General features: G+C 46.3%; 1 protein-coding gene across 3 annotated transcripts in view; it reads right to left on the reverse strand.

Annotated features, from left to right (window-relative positions):
• The window catches only part of cyp27a3 (cytochrome P450 family 27 subfamily A member 3), a 56,035-nt gene that overhangs the window by 32,293 nt on the left and 10,312 nt on the right, over positions 1-13,430 (reverse strand). For all 3 annotated transcript variants that reach the window (XM_067987051.1, XM_067987053.1, XM_067987054.1), the window contains exons 2-3: positions 11,497-11,687; positions 10,134-10,333 (exon numbers count right to left, since the gene is read on the reverse strand). In XM_067987051.1, the coding sequence (XP_067843152.1) occupies positions 10,134-10,333; positions 11,497-11,687 (391 nt within the window). The remainder of the gene's footprint in view (positions 1-10,133; positions 10,334-11,496; positions 11,688-13,430) is intronic.

The following is a 13,430-nucleotide window of genomic DNA, read 5'->3' on the forward strand; positions in this document are numbered from 1 at the left end:
GTGAAGGTTCTCCCACAGTGCTGTTAGGAAGGGAGTTCCAGGATTTTGACCCAGCGACAATGAAGGAACGGCGATATATTTCCAAGTCGGGAATGGTGTGTGACTTGGAGGGGAACGTGCAGGTGGTGTTGTTCCCATGTGCCTGCTGCTCTTGTCCTTCTAGGTGGTAGAGGTCGCGGGTTTGGGAGGTGCTGTCGAAGAAGCCTTGGCGAGTTGCTGCAGTGCATCCTGTGGATGGTACACACTGCAGCCACTGTGCGCTGGTGGTGAAGGGAGCGATTGTTTAAGGTGGCGGATGGGGTGCCAATCAAGCAGGCTGCTTTGTCCTGGATGTTGTCGAGCTTCTTGAGTGTTGTTGGAGCTGCACTCATCCAGGCAAGTGGAGAGTATTCCATCACACTCCTGACTTGTGCCTTGTAGATGGTGGAAAGGCTTTGGGGAGTCAGGAGGTGAGTCACTCGCCACAGAATACCCAGTCTCTGACCTGCTCTTGTAGCCACAGTATTTATGTGGCTGGTCCAGTTAAGTTTCTGGTCAATGGTAACCCCAGGATGTTGATGGTGGGGGATTCGGCGATGGTAATGCTGTTGAATGTCAAGGGGAGGTGGTTAGACCCTCTCTTGTTGGAGATGGTCATTGCCTGGCACTTGTCTGGCGCAAATGTTACTTGCCACTTATCAGCCCAAGCCTGGATGTTGTCCAGGTCTTGCTGCATGCGGGCTCAGACTGCTTCATTATCTGAGGGGTTGCGAATGGAACTGAACACTGTGCAATCATCAGCGAACATCCCCATTTCTGACCTTATGATGGAGGGAAGGTCATTGATGAAGCAGCTGAAGATGGTTGGGCCTAGGACTGCACTTCAAAAGTACTTAATTGACTGTGAAGCGCTTTGGGACGATCAGAGGTCATGAAAGAAGCTTTATAAAAACAAGTTCTTTCTTTTAAGATGTTTGAAAATAAACTAATTGGTACTGATCTTAAATCCCACAGAACAGTCCAGTCCAATAGGATTCTTTATGCTGCTGAGGGAGGCCATAAAACAGATGAGTGCTAGGTCAAATTGTGAGACAGTTTATGCATGATTTAATTACATTCTAACACTAAGAGAACTGTAAAATCCTGGAATTCCACACCTTACCCCATCATGGAGCCTTGGTCTCTCCATTGTGAAAACAGTACTAGGTAATTGGAGACAATGGAAAATAGGGCTACCAGATTCCAGAACTAAGGGGACAGACTGAACTATAAGGAGAGGTTAGCTAACCCTCTCTTGAAGAGGAGAGTAAGCAGTGATTTGATAGAAGCGTTTATGATTATGAGGAGATTGGAGAATGTGAATTCAAATATGTTTTTCTGCCTTCTACTAAATTTAACATCAAGGGGTTTCAAATTAAGGATGAACAAAAGAAATTGGGAAATTCAGGCAACAGACTACCAGCAATGCTGGGGGGAACAAGAAACCATGATCGGGTTCAAAAGGGGACTGGTCAAGTTCTCATCAATCAATACAATTCAGGGTGCTAAGATTTAGAAATGGATCTACATGCTCTTGTGAGAAGCCGGCTGAGTAGGGTAGGTGAAGATAAGAACATAAGAAAAAGGAGCAGGAGTAGGCATTATGGCCCCTTGGGCCTGCTCCGCCATTTAATAAGATCATGGCTGACCTTCGACCTCAACTCCACTTTCCCGCCCGATCCCCATATCCCTTGATTCCCCTAGACTCCAAAATTCTATGGATCTCAGTCTTGAATATTCTCAATGACTGAGCATCCACAGCCCTCGGGGGTAGAGAATTCCAAAGATTCACATCCACCTGAGTGAAGAAATTCCTCCTCATCTCAGTCTTAAATCGCCCACCCACCTCTTATCCTGAGACTATGCCCCTTAGTTCTAAACTCTCCAGCCAGAGGAAACAGCCTCTCCGCACCTACCCTGTCAAGCCCTCGAAGAATTATACACGTTTCAATGAAATCACCTTTTATTCTTCTAAACTCCAGAGAGTATAGGCCAATTCTACTCAATCTTTCCTCATAGGACAACCCTCTCATCCCAGGAATCAATCTGGTGAACCTTCGTTGCACCGCCTCTAAGGCAAGTATATCCTTCCTTAGGTAAGGAGACCAAAACTGTACGTAGTACTCCAGGTGAGGTCTCACCTCAGCCCTGTACAATTGCAGCAAGACTTCCTTACTCTTGTACTCCAACCCCCTTGCAATAAAGGCCAACATACCATTTGCGAATCATTTGATGGACCAATGGGCTACTGCTGCCTGAAAAATGTTACTATAAATAGCATTTGCATAAAATTCTCTTGTTCATTATTTCAACCGAGATATTAACCGGTGTAAGATAAATGGGTACTTCTTCCAATTGTGCAGTGTAAAAAAGTTTTTTCTCATGTCACCTTTGGTTCTTTTGCCAATCACCTTAAATCTATTTCCTCTGGTCCTTGACCCTTCCGCCAATGGGAACAGTTTCTCTCTATCTACTCTGTCTAGACCCTTCATGATTTTGAATACCTCTATCAAATCTCCTCGCAACCTTCTTTGTTCCAAGGAGAACCCCAGTTTCTCTAGTCTATCCATGTAACTAAAGTCCCTCATCCCTGGAATCATTCCAGTAAACCTCTTCTGCACCCTCTCTAAGGCCTTCATATCTTTCCTAAAGTACAGTGCCCAGAACTGGACACAATACTCCAGTTCTGGCCGAACCAGTGTTTTATAAAGGTTCATCATGACTTCCATACTTCCGTTCTCTATGCCTCTATTTATAAAGCCCAGGACCCCGCGTGCTTTTTTAACCAGTTTCTCAACCTGCCCTACCACCTTCAACTATTTGTGCACATATACCCACAGATCTCTCTGTTCCTGTATCCCTTTTAGAGTTGTGCCATCTAGTTTATATTGCCTCTCCTCATTCTCCCTATTGAAATGCATCACTTCGCATTTTTCTGCGTTAAATTTCATCTGCCATGTGTCCGCCCATGCCACCAGCCTGTCTATAGAGAAATCAGGAGGGCAAAAAGGGGACATGAGATTGCTTTGGCAGATAAGGCAAAGGAGAATCCAAAGAGCTTCTACAAGTACATAAAGGGCAAAAGAGTAACTAGGGAGAGAGTAGGGCCTCTTAAGGATCAACAAGGTCATCTATGTGCGGAACCACAAGAGATGGGTGAGATCCTGAATGAATATTTCACATCGGTATTTACGGTTGAGAAAGGCATGGATGTTAGGGAACTTGGGGAAATAAACAGTGATGTCTTGAGGAGTGTACATATTACAGAGAGGGAGGTGCTGGAAGTCTTAACGCGCATCAAGGTAGATAAATCTCCGGGACCTGATGAAATGTATCCCAGGACGTTATGGGAGGTTAGGGAGGAAATTGCGGGTCCCCTAGCAGAGATATTTGAATCATCGACAGCTACAGGTGAGGTGCCTGAAGATTGGAGGGTAGCAAATGTTGTGCCTTTGTTTAAGAAGGGCAGCAGGGAAAAGCCTGGGAACTACAGACCGGTGAGCCTGACATCTGTAGTGGGTAAGTTGTTAGAGGGTATTCTGAGAGACAGGATCTACAGGCATTTGGAGATGCAGGGACTGATTAGGAACAGTCAACATGGTTTTGTGAGAGGAAAATCATGTCTCACGAATTTGATTGAGTTTTTTGAAGGGGTAACCAAGAAGATGGATGAGGGCTGTGCAGTAGATGTGGTCTACATGGACTTTAGCAAAGCCTTTGACAAGGTACCGCATGGTAGGTTGTTACATAAGTTAAATCTCACGGGATCCAAGGCGAGGTAGCCAATTGGATACAAAATTGGCTTGACGACAGAAGACAGAGGGTGGTTGTAGAGGGTTGTTTTTCAGACTGGAGGCCTGTGACCAGCGGTGTGCCTCAGGGATCAGTGCTGGGTCCGCTGTTATTTGTTATTTATATTAATGATTTGGATGAGAATTTAGGAAGAATAATTAGTAAGTTTGCAGATGACACCAAGATTGGTGGCATTGTGGACAGTGAAGAAGGTTATCTAGGATTGCAACGGGATCTTGATAAATTGGGCCAGTGCGCCGATGAATGGCAGATGGAGTTTAATTTAGATAAATGTGAGGTGATGCATTTTGGTAGATCGAATCGGACCGGGACCTACTCCGTTAATGGTAGGGCGTTGGGGAGAGTTATAGAACAAAGAGATCTAGGAGTACAGGTTCATAGCTCCTTGAAAGTGGAGTCACAGGTGGATAGGGTGGTGAAGAAGGCATTCGGCATGCTTGGTTTCATTGGTCAGAACATTGAATACAGGAGTTGGGATGTCTTGTTGAAGTTGTACAAGACATTAGTAAGGCCACACTTGGAATACTGTGTACAGTTCTGGTCACCCTATTATAGAAAGGATATTATTAAACTAGAAAGAGTGCAGAAAAGATTTACTAGGATGCTACCGGGACTTGATGGTTTGACTTATAGGGAGAGGTTGGATAGACTGGGACTTTTTTCCCTGGAGAGTAGGAGGTTTAGGGGTGATCTTATAGAAGTCTATAAAATAATGAGGGGCATAGATAAGGTAGATAGTCAAAATCTTTTCCCAAAGGTAGGGGAGTCTATAACGAGGGGTCATAGATTTAAGGTGAGAGGGGAGAGATACAAAAGGGTCCAGAGGGGCAATTTTTTCACTCAAAGGGTGGTGAGTGTCTGGAATGAGCTGCCAGAGGCAGTAGTAGAGGCGGGTACAATTTTGTCTTTTAAAAAGCATTTGGACAGTTACATGGGTAAGATGGGTATAGAGGGATATGGGCCAAGTGCAGGCAACTGGGACTAGCTTAGTGGTATAAACTGGGCGACATGGACATGTTGGGCCGAAGGGCCTGTTTCCATGTTGTAAACTTCTATGATTCTATTCTATATCACTATGCTCCTCACTGTTCATTACCCTTCCAAATTTTGTGTCATCTGCAAATTTTGAAATTGTGCCCTGTACACCCAAGTCCAAGTCATTAATATATATCAAGAAAAGCAGTGGTCCCAGCACCGACCCCTGGGGAACACCACTGTACACCTCCCCCGAGTCCGAAAAACAACCATTCACCACTACTCTCTGTTTCCTGTCACTTAGTTAATTCTGTATCCATGTTGCTACTGCCCCCTTTATTCCATGGGCCGCAATCTTGATGATAAGCCTACCATGCGGCACTTTATCAAACATCTTTTGAAAGTCCATATACACCACATCAATTACATTGCCCTCATCCACCCTCTCTGTTACCTCATCAAAAAACTCTATCGGATTAGTTAAACATGATTTGCCTTTAACAAATCTGTGCTGGCTTTCTCCAATCAATCCACACTCGTCCAAGTGACTGTTAATTCTGTCCCGAATTCTCGTTTCTAAAAGATTCCCCACCACTGAGGTTAAACTGACTGGCCTATGGTTGCTAGGTTTATCCTTACACCATTTTTTGAATGAGGGTGTAACATTTGCAATTCTCCAGTCCTCTGGCACCACCCCCGTATCTACAGATGTTTGGAAGATTATGGCCAGTACCTCCGCAATTTCCACCCTTACTTCCCTCAGCAACCTAGGGTGCATCCCATCCGGATCGGGTGACTTATCTACTTTAAGTACAGCTAGCCTTTCCAGTACCTCTTCTTTATCAATTTTTAGCTCATCCAGTATCTCAACTATATCTTCCTTTACTGATTAAGTGGTTGTTACACAAGGTAAGGTTCATGGGGTTGGGGGTAATACAGTAGCATGGATAGAGGATTGATTAAAGGACAGAAAACAGAGAGTAGGGATAAACTGGTCATTTTCAGGTTGGCAGGCTATAACTAGTGGGGTGCTGCAAGGATCGGTGCTTGGGCCTCAGCTATTTACGATCTACAATAATGACTTAGATGAAGGGACCGAGTGTAATGTATCCAAGTTTGCTGATTGTACAAAGCTAGGTGGGAAAGTAAGCTGTGAGGAGGACACAAAGAGTCTGCAAAAGGATATAGACAGGTTAAGTGAGTGGGCAAGAAGTTGGCAGATGGGGTATAATTTGGAGAAATGTGAGGTTATTCACTTAAGTAGAATAGAAAAACGGAATATTTTTTAAACGGTGAGAAACTATTAAATGTTGGTGTTCAAAGAGATTTGGGTGTCCTCGTACAAGAAACACAGAAAGTTAACATACAGGTAGCATAGTGGTTATGTTACTGGGCTAGTAATCCAGCGGCCTGGACTAAAATCCAGAGTCATGAGTTCAAATCCCGCCACGGCAGCTGGCAAATTTAAATTCAATTAATTAATTAAAAATTCAATTAATTAAATAAAAATCTGGAATTAAAATACTAGTATCAGTAATGATGGCCATGAAACTACCGGATTGTCGTAAAAACCCATCTGGTTCACTAATGTCCTTTAGGGAAGGAAGCCTGCTGCCCTTACCCGGTCTGGCCGACATGTGACTCCAGACCCACAGCAATGTGGTTGATTCTTAATTGCCCTCTGAAATGGCCCAGCAAGCCACTCAGTTGTAAAATCTCGCTACGAAAAGTCATAATAAGAATAAAACCGGACGGACCACCCGGCTTCGGACCACTAGGCACCGGACACGACAACGGCAAAACACCAAGCCCAGTCGACCCTGCAAGGTCCTCCTTACTAACATCTGGGGACTTGTGCCAAAATTGGGAGAGCTGTCCCACAGACTAGTCAAGCAACAGCCTGACAAAGCCATACTCACAGAATCATACCTTTCAGCCAACGTCCCAGACTCTTCCATCACCATCCCTGGGTATGTCCTGTCCCACCGGCAGGACAGACCCACCAGAGGTATACAGTGATATACAGTCAGGAGGGAGTGGCCCTGGGAGTCCTCAACATTGACTCTGGACCCCATGAAATCTCATGGCATCAGGCCAAACATGGGCAAGGAAACCTCCTGCTGATTAGCAACTACCGTCCTCCCTCAGCTGATGAATCAGTCCTCCTCCATGTTGAGCACCACTTGGAGGAAGCACTGAGGGTAGCAAGGGCACAAAATGTACTCTGGGTGGGGGACTTCAATGTCCATCACCAAGAGTGGCTCGGTAGCACCACTACTGACCGAGCTGGCCGAGTCCTGAAGGACATAGCTGCCAGCCTGCGGCAGGTGGTGAGCGAACCAACACGAGGGAAAAACTTACTTGACCTCGTCCTCACCAATCTACCTGTCGCAAATGCATCTGTCCATGACAGTATTGGTAGGAGTGACCACCGCACAGTCCTCGTGGAGATGAAATCCCGTCTTCGCACTGAGGACACCATCCAACGTGTTGTGTGGCACTACCACCGTGCTAAATGGGATAGATTCAGAACAGATCCAGCAGCTCAAAACTGGGCATCCATGAGGCGCTGTGGGCCATCAGCAGCAGCAGAATTGTATTCCAGCACAATCTGTAACCTCATGGCCCGGCATATTCCTCACTCTACCATTACCAACAAGCCAGGGGATCAACCCTGGTTCAATGAGGAGTGGAGAAGAGCATGCCAGGAGCAGCACCAGGCGTACCTAAAAATGAGGTGCCAACCTGGTGAAGCTACAACTCAGGACTACATGCATGCTAAACAGCGGAAGCAACATGCTATAGACAGAGCTAAGCGATTCCACAACCAACGGATCAGATCAAAGCTCTGCAGTCCTGCCACATCCAGTCGTGAATGGTGGTGGACAATTAAACAACTAATGGGAGGAGGAGGCTCTGCAAACATCCCCATTCTCAATGATGGCGGAGTCCAGCACGTGAGTGCAAAAGACAAGGCTGAAGCGTTTGCAACCATCTCAGCCTCCTCCCGATATCCCCACCATCACAGAAGCCAGTCTTCGGCCAATTCGATTCACTCCACGTGATATCAAGAAACGGCTGAGTGCACTGGATACAGCAAAGGCTATGGGCCCCGACAACATCCCAGCTGTAGTGCTGAAGACTTGTGCTCCAGAACTAGCTGCGCCTCTAGCCAAGCTGTTCCAGTACAGCTACAACACTGGCATCCACCCGACAATGTGGAAAATTGCCCAGGTATGTCCTGTCCACAAAAAGCAGGACAAATCCAATCCGGCCAATTACCGCCCCATCAGTCTACTCTCAATCATCAGCAAAGTGATGGAAGGTGTTGTCGACAGTGCTATCAAGCGGCACTTACTCACCAATAACCTGCTCACCGATGCTCAGTTTGGGTTCCGTCAGGACCACTCGGCTCCAGACCTCATTACAGCCTTGGTCCAAACATGGACAAAAGAGCTGAATTCCAGAGGTGAGGTAAGAGTGACTGCCCTTGACATCAAGGCAGCATTTGACCGAGTGTGGCACCAAGGAGCCCTAGTAAAATTGAAGTCAATGGGAATCAGGGGGAAAACTCTCCAGTGGCTGGAGTCATACCTAGCACAAAGGAAGATGGTAGTGGTTGTTGGAGGCCAAGCATCTCAGCCCCAGGGCATTGCTGCAGGAGTTCCTCAGGGCAGTGTCCTAGGCCCAACCATCTTCAGTTGCTTCATCACTGACTTTCCCTCCATCATAAGGTCAGAAATGGGGATGTTCGCTGATGACTGCAGAGTGTTCAGTTCCATTCGCAACCCCTCAGATAATGAAGCAGTCCGAGCCCGCATGCAGCAAGACCTGGACAACATCCAGGCTTGGGCTGATAAGTGGCAAGTAACATTCGCGCCAGATAAGTGCCAGGCAATGACCATCTCCAACAAGAGAGAGTCTAACCACCTCCCCTTGATATTCAACGGCATTACCATCACCGAATCCCCCATCATCAACATCCTGGGGGTCACCATTGACCAGAAACTTAACTGGACCAGCCATATAAATACTGTGGCTACGAGAGCAGGTCAGAGGCTGGGTATTCTGCGGCGAGTGACTCACCTCCTGACTCCCCAAAGCCTTTCCACCATCTACAAGGCACAAGTCAGGAGTGTGATGGAATACTCTCCACTTGCCTGGATGAGTGCAGCTCCAACAACACTCAAGAAGCTCGACACCATCCAAGATAAAGCAGCCCGCTTGATTGGCACCCCATCCACCACCCTAAACATTCACTCCCTTCACCACCGGCGCACTGTGGCTGCAGTGTGCACCATCCACAGGATGCACTGCAGCAACTCGCCAAGGCTTCTTCGACAGCACCTCCCAAACCCGCGACCTCTACCACCTAGAAGGACATGGGCAGCAGGCGCATGGGAACAACACCACCTGCACGTTCCCCTCCAAGTCACACACCATCCCGACTTGGAAATATATCGCCGTTCCTTCATTGTCGCTGGGTCAAAATCCTGGAACTCCCTTCCTAACAGCACTGTGGGGGAACCGTCACCACACGGACTGCAGCGGTTCAAGAAGGCGACTCACCACCACCTTCTCAAGGGCAATTAGGGATGGGCAATAAATGCCGGCCTTGCCAGCGACGCCCACATCCCGTGAACGAATAAAAAAAAAAGGTATAGCAAGCAATTAGGAAGGCAAATGGCATGTTGGCCTTTATTGCAAGCGGGTTGGAGTACAAGAGTAAGGAAGCCTTACTACAATTGTACAGGGCTATAGTAAGACCTCATCTGGAGTACTGCGTACAGTTTTGATCTCCTTATCTAAGGAAGGATATGCTTGCCTTAGAGGTGGTACAACGAAGGTTCACTGGATTAATTCCTGGGATGAGAGGGTTGTCCTATGAGCAGTGGTTGAGTAAAATGGGCCTATACTCTCTGGAGTTTCGAAGAAAGAGAGGTGATCTCATTGAAACATGTAAGATTATGAGGGGGCTTGACAGGGTAGATGCTGAGAGATTGCTTCCCCTGGCTAGAGAGTCTAGAATTAGGGGGTATAGTCACAGGACGAGAGGTCAGCCTTTCAAGACTGAGATGAGGAGGAATTTTGTGAATTTTTGGAATTCTGTACCCCAGAGGGCTGTGGATGCTGAGTCGTTGAGTATACTGAAACCTGAGATCGATAGATTTTTGGACTCTAGGGGAATCAAGGGATATGGGAATCAGGCGGTAAAGTGGAGTTGAGGTCAAAGATCAACCATGATCTTATTGAATGGCGGAGCAGGCTCGAGAGGCCATATGGCCTACTCCTGCTCCCATTTCTTATCTTCTTATGAATGCTGATACCTTCAAATGCAAATTTGTACAGTTCGTTGGACACGTCATTCACCATCACTCCTCCCCCGTGATTTTCTCTCAGCCACTTAACCTTTTCCACAAAGTCAGTCACCACCTCATTGACGGCGGGAGAATATTTGGACACCTCTTTCGGCTTCAACATCTTGGGATTTAACATACTGCGGAGGTGATTCCACTTTTGACCGTACCTGAGATATGGAGGCACAAGGCACGAGGATTAGTCTGCTGGACACAACAACTTCCTTCCCCATTTCATGCCATGTACTAGTATGGTACCAGGTGTTATAAATTGGATAGCCCGGTGGTGAAGGATTGAATACTAGAGCCTGGTCTTCAGTTGCTTCAAAGCCTTTATTCACAGAGCTCCACATTATACCCACAACACCGTGGCTAAGCTCTCTTATAAATGAATACAAGAGAGTCCCCAATTGATACCCACCACCTGAATACAATTAACACTAATTGATATAAATCATACCATTAACACTAGGGATGAGGGACTTCAGTTATGTGGAGAGACTGGAGAAGCTGGGGTTACATAGAATGACATCGAATTTACAGCACAGAAACAGGCCAACTGGTCTATATATGCTCCACACGAGCCTCCTCCCTCCCTACTTCATCTAACCCTCTCAGCATATTCCTTCTATTCCTTTCTCCCTCATGTGTTTATCTAGCTTCCCCTTAAATGCATCTATCCTATTCGCCTCAACTACTCCTTGTGGTAGCGAGTTGCACAATCTTACCACTCTCTGGGTAAAGAAGTTTCTTTTGAATTCCTTATTGGACTTCTTGGTGTCTATCTTACATGTATGGCCCATAGTTTTGGACTCCCCCACAAGTGGAAACATTTTCTCTACATCTATCCTATCGAAACACTTCATAATTTTAAAGACCTCTATCAGGTCACCACTTGGTCTTCTCTTTTCTAGAGGAAGGAACCCCAGCCTGTTCAATCTTTCCTGATAAGTATAACCTCTCAGTTCTGGTGTCATTCTTGTGAATCTTTTTTGCACCTTCTCCAGTGCCTCTATATCCTTTTTATAAAATGGGATATGACCTTTGATAAAACAGAAGACAAAAGGATTTCATAAGAACCTGCTTATGTGATTGTCACTAATATGGCAGTGTCAGTTTCACCCACTGATTTGCTGATTCCCTATTAATTCAGTGGCAAGTTGCTTGGATAAAATATAGAATTCAGGTCTGTTCCCTCGACTTGAAGCAGTGCTGAACTTGGTGGGGAGATGGCCAGAGGCAAGAACAATAACAGTTTACATTTATAGAGCACCTTTTACGTTAAACAAAAAATCCCTCAATGACAGTATTGCACAGTTCCCACAATACTCACTCACAAAGTGGTCCATAAGCATGTCCTCTCAGCTCTCTGTACTCCCGCCAGTGTGGCATGAATGACCGCACTGGATATTTCCCCTCCTGCCGAAGAACCTGCTCAATTAAATCGGAACTGGCCATGTTGACGACAGTGAGGGGGCCAAATTTGCTTTTCCAAATGGGACCGAACATCTTCTTTTGCACAATCTATAAGAGACAAAATCAGACAAAAAAAGGGAGGAATTAGATTTTGGATTTCCTCGGACTTTCTGGTAACTTTGCCAGAAATGCAGCAGAAAACCCGTTCAGCTGCACGTCTGGTGACATTACATAAAATGTACAGCACAGAAACAGGCCATTCGGCCCATCTAGTCCATGCTCCACATGAGCCTCCTCCCACCCCTCTTCATCTCACCTATCAGCATATCCTTCTATTCTTATCTCCCTCGTGTGTTATCTCGTTTCCCCTAAAATGCATCTATGAACTGACGTAGGTGCCAGATAGTCTTGGATCTCTTTGACTTTGTCGGTAAATGGACAAACACCGTGCTCTTCGACCTGGTGACCCAGAAACTGTAAGGAGGGCACTTCAAACTGACTCTTGGCAGGGTTGATGACGACACCATACTGTGGTAGGCGAGCAAATAAAAGCTGCAAGTGTCGTTCGTGCTCTTCTAGCAACTCGCTGGCTACAAGGAGGACGCCGATGTACGGGTACACAAATGGAAAACCACGTGTAACTTCGTCAATGAGGCGTTGGAAGGTTTGTGCAGCGTTGCGTAGCCCGAAAGTCATGCGCACAAACTCGAAAAGTCCAAAAGGAGTGGTGATAGCAGTCTTATGAACATCAGTGGGCTCTACAGGGGTCTGATGGTAGGACCTGACCAAAACCAACTTCGAGAAAACTCACTCCCCTCGTAAACCAGAAGCAAAGTCCTGAAGATGCGATATGGGATAACGATCCGGTGCTGTGCACCGGTTCAATGCGCAGTAGTCAGCGCACGGCCTCCAGTCTTCGGGTATCTTCTTCAGAACCTTGTGCAGAGGTGAGGACCAGTTACTGCTTGAAGGTTGCATTATACCAAGCTCACGCATGTGGTCGAACTCTGCTTTTCGCAACATTGCAACGATCTGGTGCAAGATGCTGTGGTCAAGCTGCGACGGGTGGTCCACGAGGCTCAATGTGATGTGTAGTGGAGTGCTTGATTGACATTTCACTACATATAGGTCAAGTAACTTCTGGATATCGTTGAAGGATATTTTTACCAAGGAAGAAGATGCTGCCAGAGTCTCAGGAAAAAAAGATGTAGTTAAAATGCCGGATGGGCTAAAAATTGATAAAGAATAGGTACCAGAAAGGCTAGCTGTACTTAAAGTAGATAAGTCACCCGATCCGGATGGGATGCATCCTAGGTTGCTGAGGGGAGTAAGGGTGGAAATTGCGGAGGTACTGGCCATAATCTTCCAAACATCCGTAGATACAGGGGTGGTGCCAGAGGACTGGAGAATTGCAAATGTTACACCCTCGTTCAAAAAAGGGTGTAAGGATAAACCCAGCAACTACAGGTCGGTCAGTTTAACCTCAGTGGTGGGGAAACTTTTAGAAACGATAATCTGGGACAGAATTAACGCAGAAAAATGCGAAGTGATACATTTCTGTAGGAAGAATGAGGAGAGGCAATATGGACTACAAAAAAAAGTCATTTTGTTTTCCTACTGCATCCAAGACTGTGCCCAACATCACAGATCTCAGCCGACCCGTTCTGTGGGGTAAATTTCCTTGCCGCTCCTGCCGTGTTAACCATGCAGTAACAGTGTAGGAATTTTTTTTTTAAGTGAGGAAATTCGAATGCAAGCCATTTCCACCCTATTTCCACCTCTAAAAGGCTTATAAGTATCAGCCGTGGCTCAGTGGGTAGCACTCTCGCCTCGGAGTCAAAAGGTTGTGGG

Source organism: Heptranchias perlo, chromosome 7, assembly GCF_035084215.1.
Source record: "Heptranchias perlo isolate sHepPer1 chromosome 7, sHepPer1.hap1, whole genome shotgun sequence".
Classification (NCBI taxonomy): Eukaryota; Metazoa; Chordata; class Chondrichthyes; order Hexanchiformes; family Hexanchidae; genus Heptranchias; species Heptranchias perlo.